This window comes from Heliconius melpomene, unplaced genomic scaffold (assembly GCF_056956725.1).
Source record: "Heliconius melpomene rosina isolate 202511_hmr_F unplaced genomic scaffold, ASM5695672v1 ptg000031l, whole genome shotgun sequence".
Classification (NCBI taxonomy): Eukaryota; Metazoa; Arthropoda; class Insecta; order Lepidoptera; family Nymphalidae; genus Heliconius; species Heliconius melpomene.
Window position 1 is genome coordinate 232,225 of NW_028181865.1, and position 18,219 is coordinate 250,443.

Consider the following 18,219-nt stretch of genomic DNA (forward strand, 5'->3'; position numbering starts at 1 on the left):
AGAGATATCTGTGAAATAATGTTGTTTGCAGATGATACATCTTTAGTTTTTAAGGTTAATAGACGGAAATTGGAAATTGACGATGTAAACAGTGCTCTTTCTAGGATATTACACTGGTTTAGTGCCAATAACTTGCTTTTAAATAGTAGTAAAACTAAATGTATCAGGTTCTTTACTGAGAATGTGCAACAAGCAGAAACCAGGGATTTGATGAACATTGAGGAACTTAAAGTAGTTAATGAAACTGTTTTCTTAGGTATAACATTAGATGCTAAGTTACAATGGGGTCCGCATATAGAAACTTTATCTGGTAGACTTAGTTCGGCAGCGTATGCTGTCCGTAAGATTCGTCAACTGACCGATGTTGACACCGCGCGTTTAGTATACTTCAGCTATTTTCATAGCATTATGTCTTACGGCCTATTACTTTGAGGCAGTGCCGCTGACATAGATACCATTTTTGTGCTCCAAAAACGGGCTGTCCGAGCAGTCTATAAAATGGGTCCACGGGAGTCACTAAGGAATAATTTCAAAGACTTTAACATCCTCACACTACACTCCCAATATATTTACGATAACTTAGTATATGTGCTTAAAATATTAATAAATTTAATAAAAACAGTGATCTCCATCAACATAATTTAAGAAATAAAAATAAGCTTGCTGTGCCCTTCTCTAGGCTCCATAAAGTGTCTCACTCATTCGTAGGTCAAAGTATACACTTTTATAACAAACTTCCAAACGACATGGTTAATTTATCACTGAACAAATTTAAAAAAGTGGTAAAGAACAGGCTCTGCCAAAAAGCATATTACTCTGTTAAAGATTATGTTCGCGATAATGATGTTTGGAAATGAGTTGCTCTATTTCTAAGTTAAAATTGTTAATTGTAATTTGTAACAAATGTTGGCATTTAAAAAGAGTGGCCATGAGTTTCTTTGTCTGTATCTTCTCATGAGCTCAACCATTTGAACGGGCTTTTTTCAAGTCAAAATTGCACATTTTTTTTGGTTATTTTTAATTTGCATTTTTTTTCTATTTTATGACATGTCCAAGTAAATGTTAAGCATTTTTATGGAATAAAGATATTTTGACTTTGACTTTGAAATAGATACGGATATACACGTATTTATTAAGTTTACGTAAAATTATGGTACACATATAGTATATATTAAGGTATATTGGAAAATATACCTTAATATATAATTTTACCTAAAAAAATGAATAAAAAAATGAGTTTTAAGTAAGTACGTACTTTTTAAGTAAGTAAGTACTGGTGATCTTCCGATCACCAGTACTTACATAACATTAAGGTATATTTATATATATAGATATGTGTACCATAATTTTACGTAAACTTAATAAATGGTTTAAATCTTTTTGTGAGACTTTTACACGACGTTAAATAGCTATTTTTGTATTTAATTAAAAAAAGTTGGGCAAAAAAATGCACTTCTTTTAAGAGCATGTAACCCAAATAAAATTTGTTTAAAACTTTTTTTATCCTTAATATAACATATGCAGATTAGAGAAAAGACGAATCGAAGTCATCAAACTTCATGAGATGAATTTTCCAATTGAGGAAATCCTGAAAAATACTAGGATATCTCACAGAGGATATTTCAAGATCATTAAAAACTTTAAAGAGAGAGTAGAAATTATAAGGAAACCTGTAGCTGGTAGAAAATCTCTTCTTAATGATGATCAAAAAGGATGATTTTGAAAAAAATTGAAACTGACAATAAAGTTTCAGCAAAAAAGATTTCTGCTGAACTTCAAGAAACAGAAAAAATAGAAGTTTCTTGACGATAAGGTCAAGAAAAATTGGTTTTTGTGGATACGACATTAAATAGATACGGATATACACGTATTTTATCGGAAACCTATTCGATGTGATAGCCAATATTCGGGATCAAAATGAATTCTTATTCTAACAAGATAATCACCATGCCACAAAGCTAGATATACTTTAAATTTTCTTAAAGCAAGTAATATAAATCTGTTGAAATGACCAGCCCAGTCACCAGATCTGAATCCAATAGAAAAATTTTGGTCTTTTATTGTGTGTTAGCTAAAAAATCTAATATAAAAACAAAAAAAGATCTAGTGACAAAAGTGATGTTTATTTGGTTTTTTATACCAAAATCTTTTATAAAACAAGCTTTATGATAGTATTCCGAAGCGAATTGAAGAAGTTTTATGTGTAAAAGTGGGATATACCCACTATTTATGTTGTTACCTAAAGAATTTACTTGTTTTTGGTTTTGAACCATAACGATTTGATAGGGGTAAATTTGATAATTTTTAAAGATCAATATTTTTAAGACGTAACCATCTGGTTAATAATAATAATAATAATAATAATAATAAGCCCCCCAAAATCCTACCTTACGTCCTAGCTGAACATCTTGCTAACGTGGGGGGCGGTAACGTGTACAAGCAAAAACTTACACGGCTAACAAGGTTAAGGTGACCCATCAATATGGAGACACGAAATAAAAATAAACGTATAGGGCCGCTTCCCGGGGGTGAGCGCCGGGGCGCACCTGGAGCCGATGCTGGGTGCCTCAGCATGCGATCCATCGGCGGTAGGGAATTGAGCAGGCGGGTTCCCACCGATAAGAATGTTACAGCTGACCCAACATATATACCGACAGACTTGACAGACAGCAGTAGCAGCAGATCCCTTACTCCGGCTGAGGATGTTTCGCAGGAGGCATTAGTCAACCAACCTGCGACCACCAAAGCTGGCAAACCCAGAGTGCGTATGCAATGGACAGAGGAAATGAACCTATTTATCATGCGCACATATTTTTACATTACCCGTTTAGAGACTGACAACACCATGTACTGTAAAAAACTTGACAATTTTATTTTAAAATACCCAAATATAAATGTTTCTTCCCAAAGGATTGCGGATCAAAGACGTGTAATTGTTAGAAACAAACTTTTATCCGACGAAATTATAAAGACTTTAAAGAAAGAAATAGCGGACCTTCTTAGTAAAGAAGAAAATAGCGACTCATCTCAACAATTGGTTAAAACACATACGTCACTATCACAAGAGTCACTTGAACCTTCATCTCTTGTTTGTCCCACACAAGTGTCATTACACACTCAATTTTCCGCCATACCATCCTCTCACGCCAGTAGTTGGGATTTGTTGCGCTAGAACACGGGAGTGTGCCAGACCCCGCGCGTCGACTTGTTGATGCGTCGATACTAAAAAAAAAAAAGGTGTAGCCCCCCATTTGAATCGATTGCGCCGGGTCCCAGAGCTGTAGCTCTAACCGTTCCAAAGATAGCATTTCGATTAATTAAATGCCACTAGACGCGTCTCTTATCAGTCACCCTCATCAAGCTCGGGCCCGGCCTTATCGCTCGCTTCCCCGAATTGCTAACAACGAACCTACGTCACAGTGCGGTGTTGCTGTCTCTTTCTTGCATTACTTATCACCCAACGACACCACAGTGCCCGTCTCTTTGTCGCTATGTTGCCTAACAATTTGTTTATTAAAAACTTCTCATTTAATATGCAATTTCTATCATTTTAATTTAATAAAAATGTCTAACCTAACCTAACCTACCGAAATCCTGCAATTTCTCTCATTTTAATCAAAGCGCCAGAAACCGCGATACAGGACTGTGTGCTAGAATCCGCGATATTAAATCGCTTTCTACAAATGATTTTCTTATTACAATCTTTGTGAATTTATTTAGTCTAAATACTTCCATTGTATTTTTTACTATATAATGTTTCAAATAATGGTGCGCCGATAACAATATTTTGTTTATTAAAACTTCTCATTTAATATATATATTTTTATGAAATCTAACAATAAGAAATCGAAATGAGAGTATAAAAATGTAAAGAAATGTTCAACCTTTTTTTTTTTTTTTTTTATCGTGAGGAAATCCTTGTACGGATACCGGCCCGAGTGGGGACTCGAGCGGGTTATGTGGGACTCGTGGACCGGCTGAAGGCCGATCCCAATACCCACTAAAACCTCACGGTGCTCCTCCTCGACCGCCACTGGCCGCAAGACGCGGGGACTGGAATCGTCCACGAATTGCGGCGGCGGGAGCCTGCTAGGCACGTCGCGGAGTCAAGGGTGTGTGGGCACCCTCGACGGCCTGCTCGGAGTAGCGCGCGGGAGCAACCTGCGCGCGCCTACTCGGGCCAGGTTGGTAGGCGGCCAGCTTCCCCAAGCTGACCGCCCTCTGGCACATTAGGGCGGAAGGCGGCGGTCGTGTGCCGCCCTCCGGCGACCCGGTCTCTTACGGCGGATGGCGACTTCGGCAAAAGCCTCCCTCGCCCGTTCCGCCGACTCCTTCTCGAGCACCACTGCCTCGCAGAAGGACGAAACCGCGTCCCACGACGTCTCGCTGCCGGCCATGGCCTTGACCACGGCCGGCAGGGAAAGGTCGTCCCCGATGACGTTGAGACGCCCAGGCTGTGCACACCTCCAACGTGTGCTGGGCCGTCTCGTCGAGGCAGTCGTCGCAGTGGTGGCAGCGAGCGTCGGGCTCCCTCCCAGCGATCCGACACAGGTAACCCCCGAAGCAACCATGCCCCGTGAGCACCTGTGTGGTGCGGAAGGTTAGGACGCCGTGACGCCGCGCTAACCACTGGCGGAAAACTGGACGAACCGCCTCGATCGTCAACCGGCCGGCAGATGGTGTCGCCAGCCGGGATTCCCACATTCTTACCGCGGTTTCCCGCGCCTCCTCCGTGCGTGCCTGGCTTGCCGGTTCCCCGGACACTAGGCCTCGACGCCGGCAATAGACCGACGCCAGAGACAGAGCATCCAGATCCCACGGCATGACTCCAGCCAGCACGCACGCCACTTCACCGGAGATGGTCCAGTACCCCCGTATCGCCCGGATGGCCATCACCCTCTGCGCACGTCGCAGCAGAGTGATGTTGTGCCGATCCAGGGCGTCCGCCCATACGGGAGCACCATAGAGCGCCATCGATCGGACCACTCCGGTGTACAGCCGACGGCTAGAGGCGCTCGGCCCATCGACGTTGGGCAAAAGGCGCGCCAATGCCGCCGCTGTCTTCAACAGCTTCGGGGCCAAAGATGTAAAGTGGCCCCGAAAACTCCACCGACCGTCTAGAACAAGTCCGAGGTACTTCATACTCCTCTTGACGTCGATTCGGACGCCACCGACGACGATGTGGGCATCTGCCGGTGGGCCCTTTCGAGGAGCATGGAAGTATAACGCCTCGGACTTGTTCAGGGCAACCTCCAAGCCCAACCTTCTAATTCGGCCGACGACGTCGGCCACTCCGGCCGTCGCGAGCACCGCAGCCTCGCGATAAGTCCTCTGCTGCGCCAAGACCAGCGTGTCATCGGCGTAGCAGAGGACTCCAAAAGAAATGTTCAACCTAACCTAACCTAAGAATAAAAATCTTTTGTTTATTAAAAACTTCTCATTTAATATATATATTTTCGATTTATTTTTTAGTTGTTATTGTGGAATTTTAGACATGCTCAAACTTGTAACAGATTTGCTATTACTAACGCCATTGTTTCTTTATTAGTCATAAGTGATAAGCATACAGTTTGAATATTATCGTTATCACTTCCGGTATTTTAATAGGTTTGTTCCGCTACATTGTGCAAGTTAGTATAAAACGACTGTGTATCTTTTTTGGATTCATCACTAAGTTGTTCAGTGTCTTCTTGTTAAGAACTATTGTGCGAGTGTTGTCTAGTAAGTGCTAAGCACATGTCGAACTATGATCATGTTACTAGTGTGTTATTTACTAAAGAACAGGAGATTGAAAGTAATTGCTGGACTGACAAGGAATTGGAAGAAATATGCGAGATTGTGGAATCAGCAGAATGTGCTATGGAAGCTTTCAACGATAAATTCACCAGTATTGAGTCAAAGACTTTTGATTCACAATTTGATGAAGCTTTGTTCAACATAAGTGAAAGTGTGGAGAAGCAGTAAGTAATAATGATTATTAATGTTTTTTTATTTATTTCTTTTTTTTTCCTGTTTAAATTTATGAGATGTTGAATTTAAAACTTATTTTTTCTTTGTTAACCAGCTTACAAGTTGGCAGAGGCTTGAAACGCGTAGCTCAAGATAACAATAAAAAAGTTGTGAAAATGAGACGTCCAAGCGAACCTTCAACTTCGAGGGATTCAGAACCATCAGTTCAACCATTAAACACTGACATGATCAACTGTGAGGTATGCAAAATACTTGTTAAAAGGAGATATTTAGCAAATCATTACCGAAGTAATATTCATAAAAATAATGCATTACGCATTCATCATAGTTTTCCTAATGTAACATTAATCGAAAAAAAGCATTTGGAAAACGTGTTTATACTTACAGAATAACTCCACTCTCCGTTAGTGATGAGCTTTTGGATTTTAATTTGTTTTTAAATTCCATCAAAGATACTCTTTTTACTTTAGTTAGTGAGAGTATAGTAGCTTTGAAAACCTTCAAAGTTAATTTTATACTCCAAGCTAATTTTATTCAACAATGTAGAGAATTGACAAATATTTTTGATTTTCAAACTCCGAATGTCATCATTAACGAATCTGTTAATCTAAATGAATTTCTCGATTCTTTAAATGAAATATTTGCAAACAAAATAACTGAGTTTGAAAAGAAAGACAGCGGTTGGTCTATTCAGAAAATATTTAGTTTGGATATGAATGTGAATAAATTTAATCCACTTCGCGGATCTTCATACATTGATTTGCCTCACGACATACGAAACAAAAAGGCAGTAATAAATGTAAAAAATAGCGACGTTCAGTGCTTTAAGTGGGCTTTACTCTCAGCATTGTACCCAGCAAATAAAAGTTCAGATCGAGTCACTTCATATTCAAAATATGAAAATAAGTTAAATTTTGATGGTGTTCCTTTTCCTGTGAAGTTAACAGACATCATAAAATCGAAAAGTTGAATAATTTGAGTGTTAACGTTTATGGACTGGAATACAATGCTTTGAGTAAGTCTAACTCTCTGGTTGGTCCATTATATTTTACAAAGTGTCTCAAACCTATTCATATTAATTTACTTTACATAACGAGTGGAAGTAATGGGCATTATTGCTATATAAAAAAATTATCTCGTTTAGTGAGTCATCAGGTTACATCACGAAATAATGCCATTTACATTTGTGACGGCTGCCTTATTTATTTTAACAGTCAGAAAGCTCTCGATAGACATAGATTGAATGATTGCACACATGTCAGAACCGATCTTCCAAATAAAGATATAAGTAAAAAAAACTGGCGTGGTGAAAATGTACCAAGTGATAAGATAAAATTCGAAGGTTATGAAAAGAAAAAGAGAGTACCCTTTGTGATTTACGCAGATTTTGCATCTTTTCTCAATCCAATCGATTCATGTTCCAATGATCCTTTTAAATCTTTCACTACCGACGTTCAAAGACATGATGTGTACAGCTTTGGTTATTATGTCAAATGTTCATATGATAATAAGCTTTCTAAGTATGTTACTTATACCGGCGAAAACTGTGCTAACGTATTTTTGACAAGTTTACGTAAATATATAGAAATTATTTGTAGAGCTAATTCTTTTCAAAAATATCCTCTTCCTCTATCAGAAATAGACAACAAAACAATACAAGAAGCTTCTATATGTTACATATGTGAGAGTGAATTAAAGGATGAACGATATATTGATCACGACTGGCATTTAGGTACTTTTATAGGTGTATGCCATGAGAATTGTAGCAAAAAAATTCATAGCACCTCATTTATTCCTATAATATTACATAATCTGAGCAATTACGATGCTCATTTTATTGTACATGCATTAAATTTTGCCGAAGGTGAAGTACAAATCATTCCACAAAATAAAGAAAAGTATATTTCTTTCTCAAAAATTCTGAATGTAAATGGTAAAAAGGTTGGTTTGAGGTTTATTGACTCTTTCAAATTTTTATCGAGTAGTTTAGATTCACTAACTAAGAATCTTAATGACGATGAGTTCCGCGAAACGAGAAAACAATATCCCTCTGATAAAGACTTTCAGTTGTTAAAGCGGAAAGGTGTTTATCCATATGAACATATGACTTCGTTTAAATCATTAGAATTATCATCTTTGCCGTCAATTGAGTGTTTCGCTAGTACATTGACTGGTGAAAGCATTTCAGTTGATGATTATAAACATGCTCAAAAAGTATGGTCTCATTTCCACTGTCAGAGTATGGCTGACTATTCTAATCTTTACTTAAAAACTGATGTAATACTTTTATGTGATATTTTCGAAAATTTTAGAAATGTTTGCATGAAGACTTACGATTTAGATCCTGCTTATTACTATACCGCTCCAGGGTTAAGTTGGGATGCTATGTTAAAATATACCAAAGTTGAACTAGAATTATTGACAGATTTTGACAAAATTGCTTTTGTCAAATCCAGTATTAGAGGAGGCATATCGCAATGCAGTAATCGCTATGCAAAAGCAAATAATCCACACATGAAAACTTTTGATAGTAATGATCGGCGGATCGGATTTTTTTCGGCGGTAGACGCAAAAAAAGTTAAACGTCTTTTTGTGAGCTCTCTATTTAATATTTTAGTAAAAGTTATAAATACATGTTTATTACAAGTAAAATAATGAATTAGAAGCTAAATAACCTGTCAGCAATACATCCATTCTTCAAGATATATAACATAAGCATTACTGTGATTGTGACATTGATTGTGGTGACTGACCAACTGTGAGTACTCAATTCTATAAAATATTATTATTATGGACTCAATAAAGCACTCAATTCAAGAACTTACACAGCAATTTAACAGCAAAATGACTGAATTCCAACAAAATTTAAATTCATGTGCTAGTAGTATACCAGCTACAAGTCCAACTTCTCACTTGGCAACACAATTTAACGCTTTCCGGTCATTTGTAATGTCTGCACTTGAAGGTCTCCAAATGCAAGTACAACTGTTGTCCAAACAATATGATCAGTTTGAAATGCGCAGCAGAAGAAAGATTCTTTTAGTTCATGGGGTAGCGGAGGATAAGAAAGAAAATACATCTGCTACAGTCATCCAGGTACTGTCTGAACATCTGAAAATCTCTGATCTGTCTGTTAATGATGTGAGCAGATGCCACCGGTTGGGAACTTCTTCTTCTAATAGGACACGAGCCATACTTGTTAAGTTCAAAGATCTCAATTCCAGAAATAAAGTTTGGTTTAGTAAAACTAATCTTAAGAATACGGGGATTACTTTGTCTGAATTCTTGACAAAACCCAGACATGAAGCGTTCCTAGCGGCTAGACAACAATTTGGGATATCTAAGTGTTGGACAAAAGATGGTGTTATAAATGTTATAAGCTCAGATGGGAAGCGCCACACTTTCACTTCCATAGTTGAGCTAAAAAAGATCTCTAGTGTCTCTGAGATTAGGCCACCACACATTTCACCAGGGACAATGACGGCTACTGACTCCAAAATAAATAAAACAACTTTAGTCTCACGTACAAAGAGACAAATTAAAAAGTAACTTTATTAGTCATTTATTAATAAGTTTAATTGCAAAATATCTTTTATTTAGTTAATCAAGTTTCTCATATAAAATTGTTTTATTTATATAATATAATAGCTTATTTTAGTTTATTGTTTAATTTTATTGTAACTTATGCTTAATCTCTTTGTATTTTACTTATATTTGTATTCTTGTCATGCAAACTAGTTTAAACTTTTCATGTAATTTTCTAATACTTCAATTAACATGGGATGTTATGCTGGCGGGAAGCGATGCATAAAGGTTTTTATAGTATTAGATATACATTTATTTTAATATTCATAGATATTTTTATATTGGTTGTATTTATTATTATCTATTATATATACATTTATTTTAACATATCTTTTTATTTATATATATTATTATTTGAACATTACTTAAATTACAATAAGTTTATTTATATATTAGTAATTTGTTTGATAATTTTTATTATTATTTGCTATTATATATACTGCTGCCATGTATATTGGACATAATTCTGAATGTGATGACTCACATGACGACGTTTTTTCTCAATGTAGTTCAGATGATAGTTTCCAGAGTATCCATTCCTTGCCACTTAATTCAGCATTAAATACGACTTTTGAAAACCTTGGGAAAAATTTTAATGTCGTACATATAAATGCACAGAGCATACCTGCCCACTATCCCGATTTACTCAGTTCATTTGAAGCAACGAATATCCATGCGATCCTGGTTTCGGAAACGTTTTTAAAACCATGTTTACCATCGACATCGTTTGCATTGCCAGGGTTTCACTTAATACGCAACGACAGAACTGAAAAGGGTGGTGGAGGTGTTGCTATTTATATGCGCAGTCATATTCCTTTTAGTATACTGGACAAGTCGCCATCACCGTACTCAAGAACATCTGAACATTTATTTATCCAAGTACTTTTCGGGACCTTCAAACTGCTACTCGGAGTATTTTATAGCCCCTCATCTCAAATTAATTACTTCGAGACATTTGAAGAATTACTGGAAAATCACGTACCAGATGCGGATCACGTTATAATAATGGGCGATTTCAACACCTGTCTGCTAAAAAATGATTGGCGTACAAAGCAGTTGTCAAATATCATAAAAAGTGTCAATTTAGATATACTTCCTTCCAATCCTACTCACTTTTTTCCACACTGCCCTCCTTCTTTACTGGATTTAATAATAGTATCGTCTACTGACAGAGTTCTAACGCATGGACAACTGGGAGCAAAAGCTTTTTCATACCACGATCTTATATACCTCTCATATAAAATTCGCCCGCCAAAACAAAAACCAACAGTTGTGATGCGTAGAACTTTCAAGAACTTCAACAACGATAGTTTTTTGCAGGATCTGAACCGGCTACCTTGGGATACTGTTCTAAACGCACCGACAACTGACGATAAAGTTAGTATATTTAACTCATTGCTAATTGACCTTTTCGATGTACATGCTCCTTTACGACCTGTCAAGCTAAAACATTTACCAGCTCCCTGGCTTACGGATGATATTAAAATTCTTATGTCGAAAAGGAATAGAGCAAAAACCAAATTTAAAATAAGTCCTACGGATGCTAACCGCTCCAAATACAAAAAACTACGGAATCGATGTTGCAAAGTCTGTAGGGATGCCCAACGAAAACACATACACGAGTCAGTCACTAATAATAGTCCTGCTAAAGTATGGAAGTTTCTCGATTCTATGGGTATTGGGCGACAACGTAAAACTACACTCATAAACGACAGAATGGATCTTGATCAACTTAATAAGCATTTTACTGCTGTGAACCTCTTAAGCCAGAGAATGAAATCCAGTACTCTCTTGTCACTTTCCTCACAACCTTTCCCGTCTTTTACTCCTTTCAATTTCTCTTCAGTTACTGTCACGGATGTTAGACGGCATATTCTTGCCATAAAGTCGGACGCAATTGGCGCTGATGGGGTGAGCCGTAAAATGATTCTTATGACATTGAATGTTGTGCTTCCTGTACTTTGTCATATTTTTAACTGTTCCCTTACTACCAATTCCTTCCCTAGCTCTTGGAGATTTGCTTATGTTATCCCTATACCTAAAATTACCAATCCTACATCTTTCACACACTATAGAAAATAGAAATATATATATATAATAATATATTTCTATTCTTCCTTTTCTATCCAAAGTTCTCGAGAGAATTGTACATCACCAACTCTCACTGTACCTAGTGAAAAACAATATATTATCATCTTTCCAATCTGGTTACCGGCCGGGACACAGCACTGTTACAGCACTTAACAAAGTATGCGATGATATAAGAAGCGGAATAGACAAGCAAAATATTACCATATTAGTCTTATTAGATTTCTCTAATGCCTTTAACACAATTGATGTCGATATATTTTTAGCTTTACTTAAATCTATTAATATATCGCAAAACGCTATTGAATGGTTTTATTCTTACCTCGTCGATCGTGAACAATGCATTCGTGCTAATGACAAACAGTCCTCATACAATCGACTCAGTGCTGGGGTACCTCAGGGTGGTGTACTTTCTCCGTTACTTTTTTCTATATTTATAAACTTCTTAACTCCACTGCTGACATTGTCCTTTCACCTTTACGCTGATGACTTGCAGATTTATACGACCACGGCAGTTGATGATATTGCTGATGCTATACGGCATATCAATTTTAACTTAAGCATTATTAGTACCTGGAGCAAATCATTTGGTCTGTCGATAAATCCTACCAAGTCTCAGCTGTGCATCCTCGGTAACTCAAAGCAACTCTCCAAAATTGACTACTCCCTCCTTCCTTCCGTAATGCTTGATGATTGCAAGATGGAGTTTGGTACTTGCGTGAGGAATCTGGGTATCAGGATGGATAGTTCTTTGACATGGGTTCCTCAAATAGCAGAGTTAAGTCGAAAAGCTTTTGCTGCTATTGGGAGGGTAAAGAGATGGAAAAATTTATTGCCGCTTAAAACCAAAATATCTTTAGCTCAATCCATTCTCTTTCCCATTCTGGATTACGCAGATTCCTGTTACCTAGATTTGTCACAGCAATTGCTAAACAAGCTCGAACGTCTTCAAAATGTAATAATTAGGTTCATTTTTGGATTGCGGAAGTATGACCATATTACTCAACATCGAGTTCAACTTAAATGGTTGACCATCAAGCATCGACGCAATTATCATGCACTTATCCTTTTATACTCTATCTTGTATCTTCCTTTAACTCCTTCATACCTCAAACAAAGATTCACTTTCCTGGGCTCCCACTCTCAGTCTTTCAATCTCCGTTCAAGATATGACAACGTATTGGAGGTTCCACTATGTCGCACCAAGTGCTACAGTGAATCATTTACCGTAAAAACGGCGAAATTATGGAACGAGTTACCCAGGTGTATCAGGCAGTCGACATCAGTTGGTATCTTTAAGCGCCGGCTAAAGGAGTACTACCTATCGTTATAATCTATGTATCTGTTTTGTGCATATGTATATGTAAGTATTGTATCTCTATATGAATGTATATATGGTATCTATGTGTGTATTTATGTATATATGTATGTATTTATGAATGTATGTATGTATTTATGTATGTATGTATTTATATATGAATAGCGTATGTTTATATGTTTGATATAATAAAGTACAAAATATCTTTATGCAAAGTTAACCGCCACCAATTGTATCATACTATTAGTTTTTGTTAAAAAAAGGGTTGCCTGTAAGAAATCACTTACAGTGATAAGGCCGCCTATGCACTGTATCTAAATTACAAATTTAATTGTGTAATTTAAATCTTCTTTGTGCAATAAAGTGTTTTTGATTTGATTTGATTTGATCTTATTTCATATTTAATTTATCTTGATGCAAACAATTTATATGGGTGGGCTATGTCTCAATACTTGCCTTTGTCTAATTTTGAATGGGAAGATCCTTATGTAAATTATAATGTACCAATCACCTCTGATATTGGATATATTTTAGAAGTAGATCTAGAATACCCCGATAGCTTACATGATGCTCATTCCGACTTTCCATTGTGTCCAGAAAATATTTGTGTGGGTAATTCGAAAGAATCTAAATTAGTTACTAATTTATATAACAAAAAAAAATATGTTATACATTATAGAAACCTTTTGCAATGTGAGAAATATGGTTTGCGAGTACAAAAAGTTCATAGAGTATTAAAATTCAAGCAAAAACCTTGGTTAAAAAAATATATTGAATTAAACACTCAATTACGAACTTTAGCAACATCCGACTTTGAAAAAGATTTTTATAAGCTGATGAATAATTCTGTATTTGGAAAGACAATGGAAAATATCGAAAAAAGAGTAAACGTGAAATTATTAACACATTGGGAAAATCATGGAAAAATCAAAGGTGTTGAGAGTCTCATTGCTAGCCCCGAATTCCACAGTCTTTCCATTTTTTCTGAAAATTTGGTCGCAGTCCAACTTCGCAAAACTAAATTGTTTTATAATAAGCCCATATATTTAGGTTTTAGCATATTAGAGATATCCAAGACTTTAACGTATGACTTTCACTATCAGTACATGAAAAATAAATTTACCAACATAAAATTGTTATATACTGATACTGATAGTCTGATATACCAAATGTTTTGCGGTGATTTTTACAAAGAAATTAAGGAAGATTTAAATTCATATTTCGATACTTCTGATTATCCTTCAAATAATCAATTTCACTTTCCTCAAGTAAATAAAAAGAAATTAGGATTTTTTAAAGACGAGAACAACGGAAAAATTCTTACTGAATTTGTTGGATTGCGATCAAAAATGTATGCAATGAGTGTTGAAGATCGTACTATCACCAAAGCTAAAGGGGTTAATAAAAGTGTAACTAAGAAATTAAATGTTAGTGACTATAAATCATGTTTATTTAATAAAAAAATACAACTTGCTGAAATGTATAGATTTAGAAGCATCAAACATGTTATATTTACACAAAAAAATAATAAAATTTGTTTGTCATACAACGACACCAAGCGACATATTTTGCATAACTCTATAGATACATTAGCTTGGGGTCATTATAAGTTAAAATAGTATTAAGATGTCATTTTTATTGTATTAGTTAAGAAAATATATTATAAAATGTTATGTATTTTTTATTATATGTACATATTTAGTTTTACGTTTTAACTGAATAGACGTACCCTACTACATTTAACATGTTTCATTTTGAACACCCTTTCACTGCTATTATAGCGGGTCCTAGTGGTTGTGGAAAATCAAAGTTCGTATGTGATTTTTTGAAAAACATAAATCATGTTTGTAATCAAGAATTTAACACTAGCTTATGGTGTTACGATGAAATGCAACCATTATACAATTTAAGTGGAGTTAATTACTATCAAGGAATTCCTGACTTGAACATGTTTGATGGGAAGTATCCCCAATTGATTATAATCGACGACCTTATGAGAGAATCTGATGGGCGCATAGTTGATATTTTTACTAAAGGAAGTCATCATAGAAACTTGAGTGTATTCTACATAACGCAAAACTTGTTTCATCAAGGGAAAGGGCAACGTGATATATCGTTAAATTCTAGCTACATCATTTACTTTAAAAATCCTAGAGACAAAACTCAAATACGTTTTCTTGCTCGTCAAATAGTACCTGAGAATCCTAAATATGTTGAAGAAGCATACAAAGATGCCACTAGTAAACCACATGGATACTTGATGATAGATTTAAAACAAAATACAGATGATATTTATCGAATGAAAACTAACATATTTCCTGATGAATATACCATTTGTTACATTCCTAAGAAGGGATATAAATACAATAACTCTAAAGACAATTCCATCATTATTAAACAATGACACATAGAGTAAAGACACATAAAGAGTTTTTAAGAGCGTTACATAGCTTAAAACCAAAATATAGAAAAGTTTTACTTGGCGCTTGTAATAAAGAAGAAATCGATTGCATTTGTGAGTGCATATACAATGTTTTGAAAGGGAAAATTCCGCTGCAAGACGAACACAAAAATAAATTAGATAAGTATAAGAATGTTTTAAGAAAGCTTGTTTCAAAGACAAAGAACAAAGCTAGAAAAAATATTATAATACAAAAAGGTGGAACTTTCTTACCAATTATCTTGAGCACAGTTTTGGGTGCACTATTTAATTCATTGATTTAGAATAAAAATGGACAACGCAAAGAAAATGATATTAATTGAACCTGAAATAATGGAGAAACTTAAGAAAGATAATGCTCATACTACTGTTAACAATTTATCACAACTTGATGAAGAAATGAGTAAAGTTTTAAAAACTAAATTAGACGACAGAGAGAAATGGTCACTTTATCAACAAACTCTTCAGAGATATTTGTATTTTATTGCTAAAGATCGAAAACCAATAGAAATACCCTTAGTAAATTTTGCTGAGTCGGAAAATTATATAAAAGAAGATGCAACAACAAAAAAAACTGTAGACATTAAAGAAGAGCCTTTGAAAACACACGAAAGACTGATTAATGAGAATACTCCACACAAAAGTAATGACTATTACACTAAATCTCAACTGCTTCAACTCATACCAAAGACATATAAAATAAAAGGTGAGCTGTTAATTGATATTTTATTAAAAAATAAAAATAAGATTAATTGGAACGATAATGGTACAATTTTTATAGACAACAAGAAAGTTTATAAAAGTAATATTGTTGACTTAATCAATGATGTTGTAAGACCACTCAAAAACAGTTCGCCACAAGGTTGGGTAGAATTTTCGAAAGTTTTGAAGGATTTAAAAGTACCATTGAGTTATATAGGAAATCCAAAACGAGCAACTTTCATAAATGTTATGTCAAAGACACCTGATTTTGGGAAAACGTCACAAGCTGAGACGGAATCTTCAAGCACCACAAATCAATTAACTCCTCAAACATATCCAAAATCGAACGAAGAAAAAGTAAAACGAAAAATTGCTTGGGAAAGATGGATCCCTTATTAGAAATCAAAAATATTTATTATGATGTTTCTAATCCTGCTGGTTATAGTAGTTTAAATAAATTATCCGAAGCAATGAAAAGTAAAATGACTAAAGAAGATACAAAAAAATGGTTGGAGTCTCAAGAAACTTATACCTTACATAAGCCTGTTCAACGACGATTTTCGAGAAATAAATATGTTTTATCTAATATTAGCGATCTTTGGCAAGCTGATTTAAGTGATATGAGAAATTACAGTGAATATAATGATGGAAATAAATATATTTTATGTGTTATCGATGTTTTTAGTAAATACGCATTTGCTAGACCTTTGCAAAAAAAGAACTCTGAATCTATAAAAAAATGTTTTTCAAGTATATTTTTAGAAGCTAACACTATTCCCAAACACTTACAATCTGATAAAGGTACTGAATTTATGTCAAAGGATGTACAGCAATTTTTAAAAACGCGAAATATTAATTACTATACGACGAACAATCCTGATATCAAAGCCAGTATTGTTGAGAGATTTCAGAGAACATTGAAAATGAAAATGTGGCGATATTTTACACATAAAAATACTTATCGATATGTTGACATTTTACAAGATTTGCTTTATTCATATAACCATAGCATTCATCGAAGTATTAAGATGCGTCCTTGTGATGTTAATCATAATAATATAATGACAGTTTGGCGTAATTTGTATGGTAACACAAATAGTCAGCATAAAACCATTTGTAAATTTCAAATTGGTGATCATGTTAGAATAACAAAATATAAACACATATTTCAAAAAGGATATGAAACAAATTGGAGTGATGAAATATTTATAATTACATCAGTCATAGAGAGATCGCCGTGGTTAGTGTATACTTTAAAAGATTTAAAAGATGAACCTATAATAGGAACATTCTATGAAAAAGAGTTACAAAAAGTAGCATATGATCCCACTACAAAACACAAAATAGATAAAATTATTCGTACTCGGTATTCAGGTCTCAGAAAGGAGTTGTTCGTGAAGTGGAAAGGTTATCCGAATAAATTTAACAGTTGGATATTAGCATCGAGCTTAGAGTCATGAATAACGAAGATTTTTATTTAACACTACTTAGTAACAGCTCAGTTTTATACTTTCCTGATAATAAGACGACACACTTTTCAACAAAACTTCCAAAATCTATCAAACTAGAAGGAGAATGGTCGGTAGGAATTGTAGAATTTCAGTATCCATGTACTATGTTCACTGTCCAAAGTAAACAAAATATAATGTACATAAGTAAAAGAGAGCAGCAGGTTCCCAATGAAGCTAAACCACAGATTGTTACTTATAAAGATCATATCCCAGCATCTAGTTATGAAAATATAGAGGATGTTCTATCAGCACTGAATTCTAGAGAATCATTTAAACTACGCTACGATAAAATTTCAAAATACATCACTTTAACTGGAAATATCGATGACCTCATTTCTCTAAAGTTTTCTTCAAAGTTGAGTCTTCAGCTTGGTTTTGATCCAAATACTGATGTAAGAACTAAAACTACAGGTAAATTTCCAGCTAACCTTTACTTAGGTTTACCATCACAACTATTAATTTACTGTAATATCGTAGAACCTCAAATAGTGGGAGATGTAATGTGTTCATTGTTACGGATTATTTCCTTGGATCCAGTTAAATATGCATATGGATCTAACAAAATGCACGTTTTTTCGCCCCCACACTATATCCCAGTAATGCGT

General features: G+C 35.1%; 3 protein-coding genes across 3 annotated transcripts; all 3 read left to right on the forward strand.

Annotated features, from left to right (window-relative positions):
* Nucleotides 1–5,383: 5,383 nt before the first annotated feature.
* Nucleotides 5,384–6,362, forward strand: LOC146526481 (uncharacterized). Its single transcript, XM_085207072.1, has 2 exons — nucleotides 5,384–5,960; nucleotides 6,065–6,362. The coding sequence occupies exons 1-2, from the start codon at nucleotides 5,737–5,739 to the stop codon at nucleotides 6,360–6,362; spliced, it is 522 nt and encodes a 173-aa protein (XP_085063198.1). The 5' UTR covers nucleotides 5,384–5,736.
* A 1,737-nt stretch (nucleotides 6,363–8,099) lies between these two features.
* On the forward strand, nucleotides 8,100–9,713 carry LOC146526482 (uncharacterized). Its single transcript, XM_085207057.1, has one exon. It carries the CDS (start codon nucleotides 8,761–8,763, stop codon nucleotides 9,517–9,519), a length of 759 nt encoding a protein of 252 aa, XP_085063183.1. The 5' UTR covers nucleotides 8,100–8,760; the 3' UTR covers nucleotides 9,520–9,713.
* Nucleotides 9,714–9,765: 52 nt separating this feature from the next.
* Nucleotides 9,766–17,580, forward strand: LOC146526483 (uncharacterized). Its single transcript, XM_085207056.1, has one exon. It carries the CDS (start codon nucleotides 10,003–10,005, stop codon nucleotides 11,635–11,637), a length of 1,635 nt encoding a protein of 544 aa, XP_085063182.1. The 5' UTR covers nucleotides 9,766–10,002; the 3' UTR covers nucleotides 11,638–17,580.
* Nucleotides 17,581–18,219: the final 639 nt, after the last annotated feature.